The sequence below is a fragment of the Diaporthe batatas genome (assembly GCF_019321695.1).
Source record: "Diaporthe batatas strain CRI 302-4 chromosome Unknown Contig00001, whole genome shotgun sequence".
Taxonomy (NCBI): Eukaryota; Fungi; Ascomycota; class Sordariomycetes; order Diaporthales; family Diaporthaceae; genus Diaporthe; species Diaporthe batatas.
In genome coordinates, this window is record NW_025408548.1 from 2222862 (window position 1) to 2237626 (window position 14765).

The window sequence follows — 14765 nt, forward strand, 5'->3', positions numbered from 1 at the left end:
ACACACACACATACATACACAAAGGTCTGTGGGATGCTTATTCCTTCGGGGAATCGGGAGACTACTTTCTCACCACGTCCAGCCTCGTGGGCGGCTGATTATGAAACAATGGGGCGGGCGGCTCGCAAGACAGACGGGCAGACAGACAGACCTGAGTCCTGAGACCAACGCGCAAGCGAGGGGTGCCGAAACGCGCCCGGGTGTTGGTAATGCACACTACTGCGTACGCATCTGTGTATTCGGAGATCGAAAAGCCAGAGAACACTCAGGGTGTGGGTGGGCTGGCCTCGCTTGACGCGGCCAGCATGTACCTTTTCAGCCCCCAAAAACCTCGGCGCATCAATTGATCACCCACCCTGCAGCTGCATGTCAGCAGTTGGGAGATGGCGAATCAGATGCTAGATGCTCGTCACACGGGCGAGGGCCAAGTAGAAAAAGTGCCCTGTCGGGCGGAGGCCTAAATTTGTCCTGCGTATGCTCATCTAGGAGGGGAGAAGAAGGGGGAATCGATAAGAGCGACAGGACCCGATGTTCAAACCTCCCTGCCGTGTTGTAACCGAATGAGTATTAAATATGGTTGGTGTGTGAAACACAAAAGACCCTTCCCTCGCCCTCTTGGCCCGTCATTACGGCCACTTACTATAGCTCTGCCATCCCACCTTGTGTAATCCGACTTACTATACGTCCCACCAGAATGCTGTGCCCTGGGCCCTGTCGTATGAGGACCGAGTCCTTCCCACGCGCTCCTTCAGATCACGTGGCGTGGGATACCTCAACCTCCATGGCTGAGAGTGGCTCACTCTCGCATCGTTGAACACATTCCCGTCATGAGCCGCCAGCGCGCTCCCTCCGCCGTCCGTTGCTCCCCAGGAGTCTTCGCTGTCCCAGGCTCTCGCCCCGCCATACAACTCGTCTCTCGGGTCTCCCTAGCTCTCGTACCACGGTTTCACATCAACCTCGGCTGCGGTCGTATTGGTCTCGATGGTAGCTTCCTAAGTTTCCGATGCTGGGGCAGTTGCTTTTGTCTCAGTCGTGTTCGCCGCAGATGGTGGGATGGTTTGTTGGTGGTCCACAGCTTCCTTACCCTTAGTGTCTGATGGCGACACAGCCGTCGGGCTGGCAACTGTGTCTTCGCCCGTGATCCCCGAGGTTTGTCCAGCGGGCTCCTGCTTCTGTCCAGTCATGTCATTAGTCCCAACCGTTCCCGCTGATCCTTCTGCTGGCCTCTCTGCTCCAAGGTCGTGGGCCTCGTTCATTACCGGAGAATCACCGCTGCCGACAACAGGACTGGCGGGTGTGCTTCCTGCGGACGAATTGGCCCCCGCAACCCTTGAAATGACCTCAAACCACCGCTGAGCATCCGCTGCCGTGTGCGCCTTGAAGGAGAGTTCAGAGGTTCCCGTGAGCTTGCTGCTCATGCTCTTGGATTTGTCCTTGCCCTTGACGTTGAATTTGTCTCCACTGGGGGTGCCAATGGTTGCCTCAGGGAGATAGATGGAGAGCTCTGGGACTGGGTCCTTGGCCGCATTGCTATGACACATGTAGTCAGTATCTTGTTATCTAGGCAGGAATTGCGAGACGCGGCCGGAGCAGAGGTCCGCCCGGCGTATCGGCAGATAGAAAGAAAGGAAAAAAGCACAAAAGTAACTTACTCATCTGTCTTGAACTCGTGCAAGAACTTGGAAGGAGTCACCACATAGTAGCCGGTCGAGAATCCCCAAGACAGCTTGTTCCGCGACTTGCGCTCGAGGCTGCCCTCAATAAGTGGCTCGGTCGAGTTGTGGCCCTGGTTGGGGAACTCGATAGCCTCAACCGTCCTGGGAGGGTCCTCGGGGTCGATGAGGATATCGGCGTTGCGCTGGGTGAAGGCCTGCCACTCCATGTCCGGAGGGATCCTCTGGGCGGCACCGAGCATATCGGCGTAGAGCGCACGGGTCTTCTCGGCCTGCCCGCCGGCGAACTGGTTGAATACTTCCATGGCCTGTTGAAGGACCTGGATGACGTGGGCCTCGAAGTCTTGGAAGTTGCCCTGTACCGCGATGAGATCGTTGCGGTGGTTGTTCTCCTCGATGACCTGCTTGTTCAGGCGGTGCAGGACACCCCGGCGGATGACATAGGGGTCCTCAGAGGGGTTCATCCTGCCACCAGTAGACTCGAAAGACGCAGCGTGCTGGCCGAGAAGCTCGATGTGCTTCTGGGTGGTGTTCCGGGCCTTCTCGACCTCCTTGGCGCCCTTCTGCGCGCCGCTGGCCAGCTCCTTGGCCTTGTTCTTGATCTCCTTGTGGAGGCGGTCCAGGATGGGCAGGACAGAGCCCTTGATGCTCTTCTCGGTCTCGGTATTGGTGTTGATGAGGGCCTGCGTGTTCTGACGCAGGTTCTCATAGAAGCCGGCAACGCCGCCGAGGTTCTGGTCGAAGTGGTGGCCCTCGCGCAGGGGCTTGGAGATGGTCTTCATGACCTTCTCGTACTCCTTAGACTGCTCCTTGTGGATCTTCTCAATGGCGCCCATGTACTCCTCAAGGTAGCCCACGGCATGCTTCCATGCTTGCAGACGCTCGGCAAGCAGCCCAGCGGTCTGTAGTTTCGGTCAGTCGTCGACGCGACAGACAGTCTAGGACATGAGGCTACGTACGGTTCCGGGATCTGTGTCAGGGACGGCAGACTCGCTGAAAGTGCTCGACTTGGTCATGATCGTGCCCGACCTCTGGGGCAACGTCTTCACGTCGTCGGCCATCGTGGATGCAGTTGTCTGCTTTCGGATTATCGGGTCTTAGAGACGGGCTATTAATGGGTGGAGACGATAGCGTTGTTCGCAAGAAACTATAGAGCCAATGTCAGCACGCTATCTAAACTTTACCTGGATTCAATATCGTATGTGTGAATAGCTTCAAACGCCAGCAGATCTTGAGGCTGAAAGAGTGAGGTCGTCTGAGCGATGTGCTGATGATAGGACCGTCATGACACGGCACAGCTTCACCTGTGCAGTAGAGCTCAGGGGCCAAGCTGCCGACCACCCCCCCCCAGTGGGGCCGTCACAATGCAGCACTCAAGACCCCTGTGGCGATCTCGACAGACGAGATTGATGAACCTTGTGGTGGGGGCTGCACGGAGCCTCCGGTTCGAGCTGCCTGCAGGCGCGTTGCCTGACAAGCACAGGGCACATGAACTCGGGATGCGATAAACAAAACGGCTGTGCTTACCTAGGAAAATGAGTCTTTGGTCTATTTAATCTGGCAGCGCTTTGATGATGCTGTTGTTGGTGTAGGAGATCTAGGTCTATTGGCATGGTGTGTCATTTCGACCGACAGATATTGGGCTATATAACACCCGGCGTCGTGGGCGGCCAGTGAGTGGCGATGACGTAGCGGTCCCCTAACAAGCGCCTTCTTTTGTGCATCATACCCAGCATACAAGCATACACACGTAGCCTACTACGGCCTGGCACCTCAGAGTAGCGTGGTGCGCGGGAAAGCCACAACGCAGTTTCCTTGGCCCTTTGAGAAAGGAAGAAACAGCGGGACGAGACCACCCCGGCAGAGCCCATACCCAGCTTCAATAGCGGCTGTCGCGGTCCACATGGCCAAAAAGCTTGATAGGGGCGCAACATCACACGCACACCTATCGCCATCAGGCGCCATACTGGATTAGGGACATGATCTCCCCACGATCCCGTCTTCTGGGTGCGAAGGTTTTCGGGGAAAGGCACTGCGCCTCTCTGGCTACCACTGCAGCACCGGTGGTCCACCGCTAACCTGAGGCCGCCTGATGCAGCGAGGGAAAGCCAAGCAAGATGGGACGATCGAAATCTGGTTGGCACCATGGCAAGCAAGGCATGGAACAAGGTTCGCTGGTCGGTGGTGACAGGTCTGGTAGCTACTCCCCGCCTTCTCAGGAGGTCGCATCGAGTTGGCTAGATGTCTTAGACCGTCACAACCGTGTGGAGAGGGAACACAGACTGGGTTTCTCATGCGTGGCAGTACTACACTAAAACGGTCCATGACTGTCCTAAATGATTCCAGTTGTTGTTCAAATTAGGTAATGTACAGGAGCACTCATGTGCTTTATAACACCATTGGGGACATGGAAAAGTGGTCTGTCATGAGCCAAATCCTTCTCGGTCATATGTCATTGGGGTCCACGGGTAGGAAACGGATATCACTACAGTCCCTGTTATTAATGCTTGGAATCTATTGTCCATTTACCAAAGCAAGGCTATTTGGGGTATAAACGGTCCCTATGTCCAAAACTCCGTCCTTTGCGGCCACTGTCTATAATGCCTGATGCATGCACCCTTATGATGATCCCTTATTAATACCCTCATGATCGTGCTTGTATCCTTTGTACCAATGCTGTCTAAATCCACACAAAAACAATGTTTCGACCATTCCTCAAAAAAAGAAGGCTTCTGCTAAGTAGGTCTTGAGGGTCCGCCTGGAAACCACGGCCACTGCTTGGGCGGACGACGAACTCGCGCCAGTCCCTCCCTCTAGTAGGGCTGGGCTCGAGCCTGCAGCAGGTGCAGCCTCCGACGGACGTCATCTTCGACCCCGAAGTGGTGATGGTGAAGCAGGTTGCTGAACCCCAGGGAGGTCTGCCTCCTGGAAGGGCGAGGCCGCGGCGGTGGCTGGTTGTTCTCGGTGGTTGCCGCCTCGGGGATTGAGTCCAGGGGATTTGCTGCCTGCGTGCTGTTGTGTGTCGTCGGTGTCGTCGGCGCGCTCACCACTGAGTCGTAATCGGGTAGGCTCAGGCCCTCCCCAGTGCTGAGGGGTCGCGCAGGCGTCTTGATCGCCGTGGTGTAGCTGGGCACCTTGCTGAGGCTCTCCATCTCGATGTGTTCCGGTGTGTTTATGCCGGACTGGTCCTCGCCACTATTTGACCTGGAAAGCGGCGCCGAGGGCGGAGGTGAGTTGTGGGTGCTGTCAGCCGGTGGCGGCTGCGAGTGTGGCGTCGTCGCGCCACCTGTTGTCGCGCCGCTGAGGCTGTGATACGATTGACTCCTATTTGAGGCATTGAGAGACACATCCTGTAGCCGCGAGCTAAGCGCTGCGGGAGGTACTGCCATTCCTGCCATCTGGTGCAGATTCTCGGCCGAGCCAGCCCGGGACAGGGCGTAGAATGGTGTGTTGACGCCAGATTGGATCGCTGGTGTCTGAAACCCGCTCTGCAGGCCGTTCATATCGACCTCGTCGTAAAGCTGATCAAGGACGTGCTCGCCGTAGCCCGGCGGCGCAATGCCGTGCATGCGCTGTGCTGGGTTGGTCTCGGTCGGTGACTGTCGCACAAGATTGCCCTCATCATCCAGAGGCATGTTGGGCGATATGAATATCGTCACGGGGAGAGTTGCACGCAGCTGTGAGGTCGGGTCAGCCTGTGACTTCATGTTCCATCCGCTGGCAGTTGACTTACCTCTGAGACGTGGCCGTCTGGGTTGTGCAGCGCAACCACCATCTTCAGTTTGTGTCTTATCTTGATGCCGTGCACATTGGTGTCTTGCATGCACTTGCCCAACTTCCTCGGGAGATCGAGATTTGCGTTGAGGACCCAGCCCTCCTGGCCCGAATCCTCTATCATGTCATTCCAATGCTCATCTCGATTTACCGTGAGCGTCCAGTGTGCGACCTCGCGTTCCCTCTTGTGCTCCCGTATGCTGTGGCCTGCCGCTGTCGTCACCATTATCTCGTGGACCTCCATCAACCTGCAGTTGATATCCCCGATCTCCAAGCCTTTCAGCAGCGGCGTGAACCTGGTTTCGAGCGGGATGGAGCTTCCAAATACGATGGCCTTGGTCGGGATCACCACGCTGTACTCGACCTTGTTTGGCCAGATGTTTTCGACGCTCATGGCGTGTAGGAACTCCAGGGCGGAGGACTCGAGTGTGCGGATAATCCTGACCCTCTTTTTTGCGTGCAGGTCGTAGGCGAGTTTGCCGCGCGCAACGGTCGCTTTCAGGTGGTAGGTGATGCTGGCCTCGGGCATCCCCTCGATGGATTCGCAAAAGTCTCCTGGCAACATAAGCTCAAAGGGCCATTCGTAATTCCCTTTCTCGAGCAGGGTGCTCTTCCCCGAGTTGCCGCCAACAAAAGGGTTCCATCTGTGCTGGTAGAAGATGTTGGTACGATCGACCTTCTGATTTGAGATTCCCGTTGGCGTGACCCGTGCGTCCGTCCAGCTGGTGTGGCTGTTAGTGAGGGATCTCTATAGGCGGAAAAAATGCTTAGGTAGGGAGGGGGTTCGGTGCAAGGGAGACGACGAGGCAGTGATGTAGAGAACGGCTGCTAGAGTACTGCAACAAACTCACTTCAACCTCTCCGTACCGACTAGTCGCAGGTGCACGTCGTCGACCTTGAGGGCTTGTGGGAGACACAGCACGACGGTGCCCTTCAGTAGTTGGCCTGAGGACTCATGGTCATTGCCTCGAAAGACCAAAAAGTCATTGTCGAGCCTGATTTCGAAAAGCGTATAGGCATTACGCCCAGTGACGTTGGCGATGGGATTAAATGAGGGCATTCTCAAGCCGTGGGTGCTCTGTGCATGAGAATCGCAGTGCAATAGCCCGAGGGGCAGGAAGGGTCAGGAAAGGCCAGGGACTGCCAGGCAGGGTCGGGTGTTTTTAATCCAGGAACCCAATGCAGATCATGGAAGCGGAGTGGGTACTGGTGAGGCGAAAAAAATGTAAATGGGCGTAGTAACACCGGGCAGAAGTGGGAATGAGTCGTTTGCGGCTGCTATAAGTGGCCGGTATCAGAGACGACGATAACTGCTGTAGCGTAGCGCGCCCCGTGAGTGGACTGGGACCCTTGGCCTGGTGGATGGCGGATGCAGCAGAAGGGGGTGGAAGGGAGGCAGGCAGGCAGGCAAGGCAGACAAGGCAGGCAGGGTGACGAGACGGGTCGAGGCGACTGGTATCGAAAGATGCGAAAAAACACCCCACGAGGAGGCAGCGGCGACGAAGTGGGTGGTGGGGGTCTCTGGCCCTCGTTTTGGGATTGGTGAAAGGGGATGATCAGAGTGGGATTGGAAAAGGGCAGGGCAGGATGGGCAAACGTTTTCTACATGTAGAAAGGATATCGCCCTGTTGGTCATTGCCCCCTAATAAAAACGAGAACAAGCGACGACCGGCCGACAGCAGCACAATGTATGTACTCGCAACACACTCGCACACACACACAAAGGGCGATCGGATGGAGCACACACAGCTGGGCTGGCTGGCTGGGCTGGGTGGGACGTGGAACCCAAGCGCTGGGTCCCATATGCACGCATCGGCTTTCTGCAAGCACGTCTACGATCTGCTGACTGGGAACTGGGAACTGGGAGATGGGAACAGGTGACAGGTACCGGTACAAAAGAACGGCCGCGGCCAGGCCAAGCAGCAAGCAGCACCGCTCAGTCACAATAATAAGCGATGTTGTGTCCCACATACTGATAGTACCAGGTCAACAATCACTTTACTGCAAGCATCCTAGTCACTTTTGGACTCGAGGGGCTTCCCCTGCCCCGCCCAGCGCCCGCCCGTCCGCTCTACTCCCGCCTTCCCTGGCTTTCTCGCGGTAAAAAACAAACCCCTTACTAGAATTTAGGCCCCTGCCGACGGCTGCATCAGAGTTTCTACGCCCGATGTCGACAAAGCAGCCAGCCGACTGACTACCTAGGTGCCTAGGTACCTGGGCTCACCCAGTGGGTATGTGTGAGTACAGATGGGGGCTGTGTCACTCTGCAGTGATGGTATCAAAGACGTCGTGTGTGGGTGGGCTGAATGACTTGTACCGAATACTTGGAACTGACTTTTGACTCCTGGCGTCATCCATCAGGGCGTCAAGAGTCGCCGGGGTCGGCACCGTTCTCGATACACTTCAGGTTTGCGCTCGTTCCAGCCGGAACCGCGAGCGTCATGGCAGCATGGGTGGAAGCCAAATCTGCCACTTGGGCCCGTCTGGCAGTATCTTTTGCCGTTGAATCTCCGGACTATTCCGCATTTCCGCCGTGAACCCTGATACCAACCCAACCCACGAAAACAAGACTGCCAGGACTGTGCTCTGGCGAATCCTGAAATCCCACTCTGACAGGCCCGAACAGGCGCCCCGTTCGCCTCTCTGGCGGGTCATGACGGCAAGGGGTGATTGCTGATCGGCCCTTCCGTTCGTCGCTGTCACCACCTCTGCATGTTCGGAGTACTGTACAGTACACGGGAACCTAGGTACTTGCAAAGTGGGTCCAGCGTCAGCCCAGGCCAGCCCGTCACTATCAATCTGCAGTGGTTTCCTTATCGGGAATCCTTCCATTATCCTTCCTTCAAGCTTCCATCTAGTGTATCTGCCTTTCGTCTCGCTCGCTGGCTGGCCCGTCAAATCTAGGCCCCGGCGGTCTGTTGGCTCGCCCAACCCCCAAGGGCCCCCACGGCTGGGCTAACATCTAGATGCGATCTGACCTCCATTTTGGCCTTCCTCCCCTCGCTTGTGGCGTCTGTTCTCGATACGAGAGGCACCTTGCTTCAATTTTGGCACCTGCCGTCAAGCCGTCGCGATACGGCCGGAACAACAGCAGTCTTCTCGCTTATGCCTCCTCGAGTGGCGCAAGCGAGTCGACCCCGTTCAGCAATACTACTGTGGTATTGCGGACCGTGCAGCGCGTGTTGTACAGTACTCCGTACATGCAAATGACCAGGACTTCATTGGTGGCCTTCCGCCTGCCACGCTGCCAGGGCGAGATCTACGTTGCAGCGTGGGACTGCTGAATTGGGCGGGAAAGACGGGGCATGGCATTCGAGCGGCGGCAGTTCGGAGCCCTCCACGGATACCAGATGCCTCGACCCAGCTGCGCAGCTGCCATGGCGACACCCTCCATGTTTGCCCGGCTGTGATCAACAGTGGCTCTGCATGCAAGACAGCACCTGCTGCACGAGGCCTGGTCTGTAACTCGTCGCCAACGGTCAGAGGGCCTAGAAGGTGCCACACTGTCGTCCCATGCCCGCGTCACGGGGCAGTGGCATGATCTCTCCGAGCCCTCGCCTGATGGCCCTCTTTTCCACCAGCCCAGCCTGCTTATCCGCCCTGTCTGCCAACCCGTGCTAATGAGCCGATGCACCTCCCCCGGCGGCTTGCACCTGCTCTTGCAGCCGATATATATAAAATACACGCCTCACCGTCCCATAATCGCGGGGTCTCAACCTGCACGCCGCGGCCTTGTGACCGGCGGGCCTCGCTGCCCTCCGGAGAAAAGCAGGCGATAGCATGACCTTCGTTCGGGGTGACACCACGCCACATGTAGGGGGTGGTCCGTAGCCGATTGGAGCGCACGGGACCGGCGCAGAGAGCATGTTCAACCGCATCTCGCAGGCAAAACCTAACCGGTAGCCGAAACCACGCGCTACATCAGTATTGGGGCAATCCAGACGAACGCTTGTGCCTGACAAGCCCTGACCGTTGTGTCCGAGGATTGAGGGAACCGCCAGACCGCTCAAAACAACCGCTGCCTCGGCCAGAATTCGACGATTAATTGACCGACTCTGGGTCGGCCCACCACAAGTCCAGCCCTGATACCTGGCCCCTGTGTCAATCGGAACGATTCCAAGATCTGCCGAAAAAAAGGAAACACACGGGCACATGTCAACTTCTTGATAGCACAACCAGTTCGCCCAGAGTGCTTTAGACTCAGCTGTGAGCCTCAGCAGACAAGTTTCATAAGTCATTTGTTTGAGGTGCAGCTTGCATTATCGGCAGGCATCTGGGTCGACCGCTTCCGCCTGGGCTTTGCCGAAGCTAAGGGTCGACGGTTGATTGCCGCGAGAGCGAGAGGCGGCGTGTGTAGCCTCCCGCCACCGTCACGATTCAGGATTTGTCGGCAGGCTGCCTATCCGGGCTTACTACTACTACGAAGCAATCTACGCCACGAGACGCCGGTCCTGCGCCGCATTGATTGTCCAGCGGCACCCGTCCTGGCCGGGTCCACCGTTCCCATCGCTCCTTATCAACGGCCTCACGGCTCGGCCGCTCGTATATCCTCTAAAGATCGACACTAACCAAACAGAGCGTAGGTGGGTACATGACAAAAGATCGGTCCTCAGCCTTGCTGGTTGCACAACATCTTGCTTGCATCTGTCTGTCTGTCTGTCTGTCTCACTACAGTGAGCCGCAAGGGGTAGGTACACGGTCGACGAAACCGACCATGAAATGCGTGCAAATTCAAATATGCGGCAGCGTCCACGGTGAGCAGGCAAACTATGAGCAGGCAGTGCAGTGTCATCATTTTCACATGTTCGACGCTCGAAAAGTTTTGCCGCAGCCCGCCAAAGCCTGATAACAGCGGCTCTCTTAAGCAAAACCTTGCAGATGATTTAACGCGTCATCCCTGTTCCTAGCTGCTTGGGATGTGCCAAAAAAGGCTTTGTTCTGGACGTCGACGCCTATCTGGATCTGTCACGATGACGAGCGCGTCAGTGCTGAGACCGTCTGCTCGACAACCCTCAAGCAGGCTTTGCTTCGAGACATCTTAGCGCCATGCGCGTGTACAGATACAATCAATACTTCCTTTGACCGATTCCTCGCGCTAAGAATTCGGCAGGTCACGAATCCGGCGCAGTCAATCCACAAACATACAATGCAGCCTCTCATATGCCAACAATGTGCCCGGCGCCGCACACCTCTTGATCGATCCTCATGCGGGACAGACCCGGACAGGCAGGCTGAGACCTCTCAGTGCACTTTTGCTCCGTCGCTGCTGACAACCAATCGCACCACCATTGATTGCACTAGATTGACCGCTGCAGGCTCAGAGGCTGAGGCTGCAGTATGCTTTTCCCGCTGTGGGTCGGGTGGCCGGGACGAGATCCATCTGCCATTGCGATATCTCCCGGGTCCCACTCTGACAATTCGAGGAACAAAGGACCCACGTGTTTCCGAGCACAGCTCCAGGAGCTTAGCTCGAGCAGGTCCCCCTTCCCCCCTCTGGCCCCAAAATACTCAGGGACTCGGTGAGTCGGAGAAAGAAAATTCAAGCCCGCCGAGGGCTGCAGTAGCTGTCACAGTTCGATAGATGGATCGCGCCGATCAGGAACCCGCCCCCCTAAGGAGGTTCCTCGGCGACATTCCGCGAGCCTCGCCCGCTGGTAGCTCGACAGACCGGCGTGTCTTGAGTCAAAAGTCCTGCAACGTTCTCGACCAGTTGGTGTGGGTCCCCAAGATCAACCGCATGTAGGATATTGCGGCTCGAACCGGAGCCATGGGCGACGCGGGATGGGGCCCCTACCACCAACGAGAAACAAAAGTTCACACACATATATGCATGTCGCCCCTTCAACAGGAGCGGATCTGAAGCTCTCCGGTGGGGACAGCCAGGGCACAGCGATGACAACTCTATCGGGCACACTCCGAGCCATTCACGAAACGCAAGAGTCAAAAGCATGTGAAAAGGCTTTGTAGTGCTTATGCAAGGCCTGGGATTCATGTGCCTGGATTAGCATTGCCTATCAGGCCCGTCTCACATGTGTCCCTGCGCGGCATAGCGGATATGGCATAGCCCGAAAAACCTGCTACTTGAACTTTGGCGGACCAATTCTCGCGCTGATGCCATCCCAACAAATGTTCTCGCTTTCTCAACTGGCCGAGGTCTCACCGACGGGCGCCGTCGAGTCTGATGGGCGAGTCCAGGTGCGAATGTGTCCTTGAAGGAAAGAGACGGTCAGTGGGCGGAGCAGATGCGACGGACGGGACGCACGAGGTAGAAGGAGGGGGCGGATGCGTATTTCCCTTACCAGACTTGCAGCTCGTCACAATGGCCTCCTCTGTGAACTCCAACCAGCACAACGGATCCGTGTCCACAACCTTTGTCAACACGGGCGGCAGGATCGCGGTGTTCGCCCTGGGCTCGACGGCGTGCGGTCCAACGAAGCCGTCTTCGCCATCAACTCCGGCTGAGATCGCCGAGTTAGACCGTACCCTGCTCGCCGATGTCCCTTGTGTCTCGGCGCGTGTGAGCTGCGACGTAGTCAGCCGGGAGGCAATCGAGCCCCGCTGGCGGACGGATGCTGCGCCGGCGCCCGTCCCAGCCCTGGGCCGGTGCAGCATGCCGACGCTGAAGTCCCACAAACACAACCGGCGGTCCTCCCCCACGCTGCCGAAACGGTAGTTCTTGTCGTCGCATCGCCAGGGGTCGAAGGCTACGGAGGTCACCCAGGAGTGATGGCCCTGGCATCGAGCGATGAGCACGGCGTCGGGGACGTGCCAGATCGAAATGAGGTCGTCCTGCCCCCCTGTGAGGACGTATTTTCCGTCTGGTGACCAGCAGACGGAGATGAGTCCGCCGTAGTAGGAGTGGAAGTGATCGACCAGTCTGTGAGATTTAGTCAGCTAAGGAGATCAGCGCGGAGTCCTGGCAGTTGGGCTTCTCACTCTTCCTTGAGGTAGTCGATGATCCTCAGCGAGCCGTCCTCCGACACCACAGCCAGCCGCCGGTTATCTGGTGAGAAGGAGAAGGCATTGATCCGCTGGTTTGAGAGCTTCCACGCTGCGACAGGGTTGAACTTTTGGTTCTTCGAGTTGACCGACTTCTGAACCTGGATATCGTTCCTGGGGCTGTGGACTCCATTCGTGCCGTTGGTTGCCTCGACCTCACCATTCTCCTGCTCTGATGTGAAAATGGCATCCTCCTTCTCCTTGTCGTAAACCACTAGAGACCCGTCCATGTGTGATGCCAAGAAAAGGGTCTCTGAGCCTGGTATCCATTTGATCTGGGAGACGGGGGTTCCATTTATGACGCCCTGTGGTCGTCAGCTTGGACCTGAATAAGCACTCGCCGGGGGACCTACATTCTTATTCAAACGCGCATATCGTTGTGAGGTGGGTTCCCACCAAATTATCTCGCCAGTAGAGAAGCCCATGATCACGTCCACGTGGTTTATACTTTTCGTGATGTGGTTCACATCATGACAAAGACAATGCGCCTTGGTGAAGAGGACCTTGGTGAGATACTCGGCCTACAAATGGTCAGCACAGACTCTAGCCCACAAGTCCTTTGGCAGAGATACAACAGGAGATACCAACCTTGTTGGAAGCCGACATATCCAGCCATTGAAATGCGCGGTTGATATTGGCAAAGCCCCATACGCCGTCCGTCGGGCGCTCTTGTATCCTCTTGCTCAGGTTCTCATTAACGATAACCCTGCTGATGAACGAAGAGTTGCTTTTCGTCATGTTATTCTTGGGCTTCTTCCGCTTGTTAGCATCCTTGGAATTCGGCGCAACAAGCAAGGCAGTCCCCTCCCCGAACGCAGGGGCCGAGCCTAACGATAAGGGCGCATCGCTGGAATTTGCGCGCCCTTCACTGCCGCTGATGGTCGGATCCCTCGAGTTGTCCTCGTGCGGGTGCTCTTGTATGCTGCTCGACTGCCCGAGGTTGGCTGCTGTGATGCCCCCTCTGTACTGAAAGGGGGAGTGCCGGGCGTCGACGTTGATCAGCGACACGCTCGTACCCGCGGTGGCGGGCTGTGGGTTCGTGGAGAGTGGGTTTGGGTTTATGACGGGTGCCTCGGATGGATGTGGTGGAGGGGTCGCGAGATGCAGGTCTTCCTTGAGGACGTAGGTACCTGGGTGATGTCAGACCGGTTTAGCCTCGCGCGCGCAGCAGCAAGTGTGCGAGGCCCGCAGATAGGAGGGTCTTGGACGGGGCTCACCCTCTCCGACCAGGAAGTGGTCCTCTGGGTTCGAGAGAATATTGTTGGTCTCGATCATGGGCGGGATATGGCCCGAGCCGACGGCGGCATTGTATGCGGCCTGGGTGGGATACCGCGGGGGAGGAGGTAGGACGCTGAGGGCAGTGATCAGCGAGACGTCCGTCATTTTTGTGGCGCTTCCGCGAAACGGGGTGGGACGATGGACAAGGAAGGGGTAGATTGTAAAATGGGAATATAAGCTCACAACATGGCGCCGGTGGGACGAGTGAGAGCTCCTGATGGGTGTGGTACTGGACGGTGCTTCTCTTGGCGAGATGTCTGTATTCCACGGGTGGTGGTGTTTATCTATGGAGTGAGCCCCATGCAATAGAGCGGACCCCCTGGTGGGTGGTGTAATATAACGACAGGCAGTCCTCGGCTGCGGTCTGTCTGCCTGAACCGGTTGCGCGCGGCCGCGGCTGACGGTCGTTGGTGGGATCGAGAGGAGATGGTGCTAGACTATGTATATGCAATGAGCTGTGCAGTGTGGCAGCCACAGTACGACAGAGGCACGAGTCTGACAGGCCGTCGGGGGTTGTGTAGGCTGGGCGCGCAGCTCGATCGACCTGCCAATTACGGTGACGTTCCTGGCCGAAGGGGGACGGATCGGACGGACGGAGGAAACCAATTGCGCGTTCACAGTCCTTTGATGGGTCTCAAAATGGTCGCTGGGAGTGGGTGAGGAGGAGCAAATATCGACGACTATTTACAAAGAGGCGTGGAAGACGAGATGGGAGGCAAACAAGACGAGACGACGTTCGAGGTGTCGGAGAGAGATGAGAGATGTTGGCAGGTTAGAAGGACAAGACCTCGGGACCCATTGGGCCTTTGGGTTGGGCCCGTCGTGTCGGTAGCCCCTGATCCTGGGGATCACCCTTGGGAATTCGGACGTGATCCCTACTTTCGCAAGTGCCCAGGTGCCAATTGCCCTATCGGCCTGGTCACCCACATGGATCTTGTGGGGTAGCCGCGATGGAGTGAGGGGAAGCTTGTTGGAGCTTGGAGAAGAGGGCCACGGGGTCTGCTGGGGTTTTGTCTCGGCCTGTCAAACTGCACGTAAGAG

The 14765-nt window shown here is 57.1% G+C and overlaps 4 protein-coding genes across 4 annotated transcripts; all 4 read right to left on the minus strand.

Moving 5' to 3' along the window:
- Positions 1–429: 429 nt before the first annotated feature.
- Positions 430–3275, minus strand: KVR01_000901 (uncharacterized protein). Its single transcript, XM_044792774.1, has 4 exons — positions 3201–3275; positions 2633–2820; positions 1653–2575; positions 430–1530 (listed from the first exon to the last, which is right to left on the minus strand). Exons 2-4 carry the CDS (start codon positions 2732–2734, stop codon positions 993–995), a joined length of 1563 nt encoding a protein of 520 aa, XP_044650850.1. The 5' UTR covers positions 2735–2820; positions 3201–3275; the 3' UTR covers positions 430–992.
- Positions 3276–4153: 878 nt separating this feature from the next.
- On the minus strand, positions 4154–7329 carry KVR01_000712 (uncharacterized protein). Its single transcript, XM_044787930.1, has 3 exons — positions 6299–7329; positions 5407–6169; positions 4154–5350 (listed from the first exon to the last, which is right to left on the minus strand). The coding sequence occupies exons 1-3, from the start codon at positions 6505–6507 to the stop codon at positions 4487–4489; spliced, it is 1836 nt and encodes a 611-aa protein (XP_044650661.1). The 5' UTR covers positions 6508–7329; the 3' UTR covers positions 4154–4486.
- Positions 7330–8706: 1377 nt separating this feature from the next.
- KVR01_000018 (uncharacterized protein) lies at positions 8707–9260 on the minus strand (the record flags this gene model as incomplete). Its single annotated transcript, XM_044791827.1, has 3 exons — positions 8707–8869; positions 8952–9051; positions 9131–9260. The coding sequence occupies 3 exons, from the start codon at positions 9258–9260 to the stop codon at positions 8707–8709; spliced, it is 393 nt and encodes a 130-aa protein (XP_044649967.1).
- Positions 9261–11587: 2327 nt separating this feature from the next.
- On the minus strand, positions 11588–13912 carry KVR01_000601 (uncharacterized protein; the record flags this gene model as incomplete). Its single annotated transcript, XM_044791856.1, has 7 exons — positions 11588–11655; positions 11747–12324; positions 12384–12751; positions 12800–12967; positions 13035–13576; positions 13664–13797; positions 13908–13912. The coding sequence occupies 7 exons, from the start codon at positions 13910–13912 to the stop codon at positions 11588–11590; spliced, it is 1863 nt and encodes a 620-aa protein (XP_044650550.1).
- Between the last annotated feature and the right edge of the window lie 853 nt (positions 13913–14765).